The sequence below is a fragment of the Chaetura pelagica genome, unplaced genomic scaffold, assembly GCF_000747805.2.
Source record: "Chaetura pelagica isolate M959 unplaced genomic scaffold, ChaPel_1.0 scaffold68, whole genome shotgun sequence".
Classification (NCBI taxonomy): domain Eukaryota; kingdom Metazoa; phylum Chordata; class Aves; order Apodiformes; family Apodidae; genus Chaetura; species Chaetura pelagica.
Window position 1 is genome coordinate 3,770,273 of NW_009954407.1, and position 7,306 is coordinate 3,777,578.

At 37.7% G+C, this 7,306-nt stretch overlaps 1 protein-coding gene across 1 annotated transcript in view; it reads left to right on the forward strand.

Moving 5' to 3' along the window:
- The window catches only part of CPED1 (cadherin-like and PC-esterase domain containing 1), a 145,115-nt gene that overhangs the window by 57,889 nt on the left and 79,920 nt on the right, over positions 1–7,306 (forward strand). Inside the window, exons 7-8 of the mRNA XM_010004304.1 lie at positions 4,557–4,699; positions 6,080–6,152. Of these exons, the coding sequence (XP_010002606.1) occupies positions 4,557–4,699; positions 6,080–6,152 (216 nt within the window). The remainder of the gene's footprint in view (positions 1–4,556; positions 4,700–6,079; positions 6,153–7,306) is intronic.

Sequence of the window (7,306 nt, forward strand, 5' to 3'; positions counted from 1 at the left end):
TGGTTCAGTGTATTTTTGCAGAGCCAAAGGGATCTGTGCTACTGAGATCATAAACCTTGTAGTTAGGACTGCAGATTTTCAAAAGTGAATGTCAAAGAGGGTAGAGAAAAACATTGTAAAATTAATATTGATTTAGCCAAAACTTTTTTTCTTTTCTTTTTTTTTTTTTTTTTTTTTTTCTGGTGACTTATCCTAAAGCAAAAGTGGTTATCAGTGAGAGGAAGGTCAATGAATTTAAATTAATATTAAGAATATTTCTAGTTCATTCTGCCTTTACAGAAAATGTGTACTTATTCCATGGAATTTGACTGCTTTTACACACTTCTGTCAGGCATTGCATAAATATGTGGAACATACCTCTAATTGTATGCATCCAGCATGTGGATGAATGTCATCATGCTCCTGAAAAATCTTGCATTTCTGCATACAATGGTGTCATTGTACAAAATATATGTGCATGTCTGTGTTAAACTTAACAGCCTACTAAAATTTAATCGATATTCCTCTGCTTAAAACTTTGCCAGCCAGAGGTCAGCTTTCTCCCTGACTAAATTCCTGTGTTTGCCTCCATTTTTTCCCATTTTTGTCCTTTTTTTTACTATTCAATGCTGCTTTTAATTACGCTCCATCAATAATGAGACTGAATTTTGCTGGACAGGTAGTCTGTTTCCTCTGAAAGTGAGAGAACCAACATCAGTGGTGATAACTTGAAGAAACCTTCAGCTCAGTAATATTGTGCAGTTGAACACAGATATTTATACCTCTGTTGGGCACACTTAGAAGAACCTGAGGTTGTTGCAGGTTTTCACACTTCATCACCCTTAATCCATACAGTTTACCCTTTCCGTATCAGTTGCTGAGAATCCTGTAGATTTGTAGGAGTCAAACCTAACCTGAACTTGTTTAAATAGGATTTTCTTTTCATTTATTGGAATTTAAATGAAGTAATTGTCTCTCATTCCCATTGGTCCTCAACCAGCCAGAGTAAATATTTATTTTCACTCATTGGCTTAGAATAAATATTGTCCTCAAACCTGATATTCCCAAATGAGAACCTGTTGAACAATGTCTCTTTTCTAGTCTGGCTAAGGAGAGCTGTAACTAAAATGCAGTTCCTTGGAGAAGCCAGTTCTATTTCATGCCAGTTGTGTTGGAAACAGTTGGATATTACAGCCAACAGCACGCATTGAGGGCAAATATGGCAAATCAGCCTCTTTCATCAAGTCTTCCTAGAAATACCTGCATTGTGTATCCTTTGCACTGAGATGCTTAGGAATTGATTTACAGTGAGGAGCAAATGAGTGAATGGGCCTTTATCTGTTCATTGTGCACTTCCTTTCAGTAATTCCCAGCTCTCCTGGTAAAATTCTGCAAGATTCCAAAATCTCTCCTTCTAAAATTCCCTGTGTTCCCTGTACAGCAAAATAACACAGCTTCTTGCCTAACCACTCCATACCCAGTGCAGGTTTAGAGAAAATATGCAAGCTAGTGTAGCAGGAATATGTGTTATGTACAGGATCTGGCCTAGATGCTGGAAATAGTTGTCAAGTTCACCTGAAGAACCACCATGTAGTGTCACCTTGGTGAGATGGTTTAATTTTTTTTTATTTCACATGTGCAGTTTAATTAAATTACTTTGGCTTGAGCAAGGAAATGAAATGGAACAATTTCACTAAGTGATGAATCTAAAACCAGAACTGATTTGCAAAATGGGCAGCTTGTTCTTAATTTTTATACTGCTCTGTGAGAGAAACACAACTTTACTGATCTTAGACTTTGGGAAACATGGGGTACCTCTCTGGTGGCAGTGAAGTGGAGCACGATGATTTGCATAATCCTTTCTTCCTAAACAGCAGTTCCAGGGCTCTTTTGCCCTAGAGACTCATGGAATTGAAGAACACATGGAAAATTTTCTACAGCATAGAAATACAGTGTGCTGTTATTCAAGATTTCAACATGATGCAAACACCCAAAGGGCAGTGTTGAGGCTGTATGTGCAGCCTTTACTTCGCACTTTCCTGGCAGTCAGAGGTTTATTTTTATTACCTTAGTCATATCCTCATTTTTTTTTTTCCTACTGGCATTTCAAATAACAATATCAGAAAGAGAAGAAAAAATCACAGGCACAGCAAACCTCTGTGCATGGGGGGCATTTCTTTTAGTTGGTAAATCTTGAGGAGAAAATCACTTGTTACAATAAAACCAGAGGTGATAAGATGAGCAGACTAACCTCCCACCCACCAGTTATTGACCAGGAAATCAGACTGAATTTACTGGAACTGAAGAGAGCGAAAAATAAAGAAGAGTCAGTGTTAGCTGCATACATGAGTGTTTCCTATGGCTGGCTGTAGGCCAGGATACCATACTTTTCAAAAGGAAAGTGGAAAATGCGTATTACATATAACTGGAATATGTTTCCTGAAGAAAATGAAAGCCATTCGTCCACGCCAACACAGCCCTACTTGCTTGGCAGTATTTATGCTCGTAAGGGGAGGCTCCAACACTGTCCAGAAAGTTCTCTGGACTGGAGTGCACAGAATTGTGTTTTAAGATCTGGTGTCAGCACAGTGAGTAATATAATCATAACACATCCCCAGCAACCAACATGGTACCCCAGGGATCCCTGCTGTTAGGTGTCTCAATGAGTGTACCCTCTAATGACAAAAAGCTAGTAGGAGTGAATTATATACCAGAGGGTCATGCTGCTATCCAGAGGGACCTCAACAGGGTGGAAATACAGCCTGACAGGAACCTCATAAAATTCAACAAGAGAAAGTGCAAAATCCTGGGAAGGAGCAGCCCCAGCCACCAGTACATGACAGAGGCCAACCAGCTAGAAAACAGCTTTGCGGAAAAGGACCGAGGGAGTCCTGATGGACACCAAGGTTACCATCAGCCAGCATTCTACCCTTGTGGCACATCTGAAGTACTGAGTCCATTTTAGACTCTCAAGTACAAGAGAGATGAGGAAAGAGTCCAGCAGAGGGTCACTAAAATGACTGCGGCATTGGAGAATTTCTTATTTGAGAAATGGCTGAGACTGGAGAAAATTCTCAGGGGCTCAGAGGGATGTCATCAGTGTGCATGAATACCTGAAGGGAGGCTGCAAAGAAGACAAAGCCATGCTCTTTTTGGTAATGCCCAGGGACAGGATAAGAGAGCACAAAACTGAAACACAGCAGGTTGCTTCTGAACATCAGGAAACACTTTTTAACTTTTGGCTGTGACTGAGCACTAGCACAAGTTGCCCACAGAGGTTGTAGAGTCTTTACCCTGGATGTAGCAAAATGCTGTCTGGACGCAGTCTTGAGCAACAAACTGTGGATGACTCTACTTGAGCAGAGTGGTTGAACAAGGTGACTTCCAGAAGTCCATTCCAACCTCAACCATTCTGTGGTTCTGTGATTCTGTGATCATGCGTTAGAGACAAAATATCACATTAAACTTTGCTACAGACTTCTGCTAAAGACCAGCCTTGGTTAACCCATCTGCTGCAGATACTTGTTCATTACTATAGTCAAAGGCAGGTAGTCTTTCCATCATGTTACCCCAGTGGGATATGTATAAGTGGGTGACAGTAGAAAATATATAATAGCATTCCTAAGTCAATTTAGTAGAGAAATTCCTGGAAACAAACAGAAATTTTTATTTTCTGAATATCAATGCTAAACATGTTTTATATATACTTCGTGTGCTTTATCTCTAAATGTAGTACTTTTTACTCCATAAAAGACGTCTGTTTAGTATTGCAGTATTGCTGAATTACTACTGAATTACTAAATTATTAATAAATTATCAATTAGCTTTACATAGTTTAGCCATTAATTTTTTTTCTGTGCCATGTTATAACTAACAGAAATATGGTTCAAAGTCATCCCCTTTCTTGTCATAGAGGACTCTGATGCAACATAACCTGCCTGTGTCTCAGCCTTCATTGGGGCTTTGTATCGCTCCAGTTGTTTCCCTGAATCTCTGAAGTGATGAGGCAGGTGGATTCACTTAAGTGTTGAAAGCAGCTGAGGACAGTGTTGTGCAGGCCAGTGAATATGCATCTGAAAAGGCACGGGAGTCTAAAAACCTCAGACTGTGCTGGCAGATATTTTTTCAGTGTCTTTCTGCTATATTCTGTTTAAAGTTTATGAATCTGAGGTAAGATTTTGGAGTCAAGGTAAAGTGGGATACCCATTGGCATAGTATGTTAACAAAAGACTTACCTTGAGTGTGCTATCACCTACCGCTAATGAAGTAACTGTGTGGTTTCCATTGCCTAGAACCAGTTGACAGCAGAAGTTTTTAATCAAAGCAAGCTTTTGCTGGGAGCAATATTTTTCAGACCCACTAATACAGAGGTTTTTTTCTGATACAATTCTCTGCAAACAAAAAGTCGTTCTCTACTAGCATACTGCTTGGAGCTTTCATGACAGTTTACTCTGCAAATTAATAAGAATTGAAGTGGACATTCTAAAGCAATTTTTACTTCTACCAGCATTTTAATTTATGAACTTAAGCACTGATTCATGCTGAATTTATAAAAATATATGTAATCTCTTTCACAGCTGCAGAAGTTTTTTGAGATATTCTTCAGAAAGAGTTCTCCCCAGCAAGCCTTCAACAACATGAAAGAATCTATAAGCAAACTTCTACTTGTAACTGAGGTCTTCAGTGAATCATCTGCCTCAGGACCAAATTCTTTAAATCAGTAAGTGACTTGCAGTGGTTGTTGCTAAGCTATTGTCAAGATAGCTCCTTAGAATGGGATAAAAATTTTAAAGGATACACAACTCCTAAAATAAAAAGCCTTCTAGACTTCACGCTTCCTTATAAAGTGGGACTGTGCTACATTTGGGGAGTAAAACTCTTCAATACCCACAGTCTTTCTAGTTTATTAAAACGTTATGATGAATACTTAGGACCAGATGCTGTGTCCTGATGATATGCTTCATGCAGAACAAATCAACAGAAATTACTGATAATTGAGCTAGTCCTAACGTGTATAAAGCTGTATTTCCCTTCAGTGAGCCTTCTGTCATATGTCAAATACTTAATGTTAATTATTAAGTTTCAGAGCTGGTTGTGGCTGGCAATCTGAAAAAGAACCACTGTAGAATACTTGATGAAATGTACCTTATGAAATATACCTATGTAGCTACAGTCACCTTTCTGTGAGTGTTAAATCATTGTAATCACTTCTATTAGAGTGCTAATGCTCTTAAACATAAATCAACCTCTACTGTGCATAATTTTCATTAGAGTTAATATTTGTTCTTTATATGTTATGTAACATCCCTGATAATTTTCATGATAAATACTAAATAAGTTACTATTTATTACATTTATATGTTTCATAAAGCTATTTGAGAACCCAGGTGTTGCACTAGCAGTAATACGATGTTCATTATTTGACTTAATGCAAGTTGAGAATAAAGCTTACATTGTGAACAGAGAGAGTAGTGAGGAGGGGAGGAGTGTAACAGGGATGGAGCTATTTTGACAGTGACCCGAACTGGAACTTTTACCAATGGGTTGGATTTCTCTTCTTTATGTAACCTAAGACTTGCTTAGAGCTCCAGGCCCATGCCTTCATCCCTGTAGCTGCCACACAACTCTTTGGCTTAAGTAAGCCCATAGAGTTTTACCGTCTGTTCCTCTCCAAATGTCTTCAAAGCTTTTGCAGGACCTCATTCTTATAAAAAGGCATTTCTTCCTCCAGCATAATTCACCTTCCTCACTGGTTTAAAAGTCAACCATATAAATACTCTTTAATATAGCATTGTTTTCATCAGCTCACAGTCAGACTCCATCTGTGTTTCATGCTGCTGGTCCTTAGAAATTTCATTTAGTCTGTATCATGTGCTGTCTCTTGACCCGTGTACGTATGTTCTTGAATGTGTTCTCTGGACCTGTGTGTCTGTATGTCATTGTAGCATATAAAGGGACATGGTTTAGTCGTGTATTTGGCAGTGTTAGGTTTATGGTTAGACTCAATGATCTTAAAGGTCTTTTCCAAATTAAATCATTCTGATTCTTTATTTTGCACCAGTGCCTAACCTCACTGAATTTTTGTTATATTGTATTTCAGCTGCAGCCAGTGTTTTCAAATGTTAACCTTTGACATTGGATTCAGCACCTCCATATATCCAGTAGTTCTCAAGGTGAGAAAATTACACAGAGATCCTGTGATTAAGTTCATGACACCACTGCAATGTGCAAACCTTTTGGTTTTAGCATTAAAAGGACTGTCAAGCCAACTGACATCAGAAAAAAAAAAAAAAAAATCCATGGGAAGCCTTGCATGCAGGTAGAGTTAGGTGTTAACTATGCAGAGCAAAGAGGAAGGGAGGAAGTTAAAATACCACAACTGGCTTTTAATGAAAGTTAAAAATCTCCATGAATTGTATTGTACTTCAATTCATCACCTGCTTTGACCTCCACTGAGCTACCTTCTTCCTCACGGATCCTCAAGGAGCTCAAAACCAGCGGAATATAACCTCTGGCATAAATTCTCCATGATAGTTTTATACCACTCCTGCCTCAGAAGAGCCTGGCCAGAAATAAAAAATATCCTTGTATATACATTAAAAGATGTGTATACCTAGGTATATAAAATCTTTGTCCATATTTATGACACACAAAGGCAAAAAAAATATTAGTAAATATATCCTGGCAAATTACAGGTGAGTATTTTAAAATTAATCATCTGTTAAAATAAGCTTAAGTTTCTAGTAACAACAGTGCAGTCAATTTCTCCATCCTTCAAAAAGCAAAGATCCTTTAAAAATAAAGGAGAAAGGGACATATGAAACCGGGTTTGCACAATTTAAAAAATCCTTGAGGCCAATATCCCTAGTCTGACAAGACTTGTTTAGCTAGTGTAAGAAATGTGACACATCCTAGCAATTTAATAATTATATTCCAGGCTATAAAAGGTTGCTTAAAAAGCTAAACACAAAGCACAATGTTTACCTGCCTGTATAGTAGTCTCAACCATCAGCCATAATCCATAAATGTACATTTATTTATATTTTATCCTCATGAGTTTATTAATTGTTTATATATTGTAAAACTTAGACTTGCATCTCTAGTAGTTCCTAAATACCTGAGTTTTTCAAGACTTATGTTGACATACAAACTGACATTTTAAATTTTTAAATCAAATTTCAAATAAAAGACACGAAAAAAGCTCTCATAAGAATGCAGTATTGTATTCTCTCCACAGGAGGTCAGCAAACATTGTGATGTGTAGTTCTGACAGAAAACGTGCTACATTTCTTGTGCTATAATTCTGTAACTTATTATGACTTTCTTT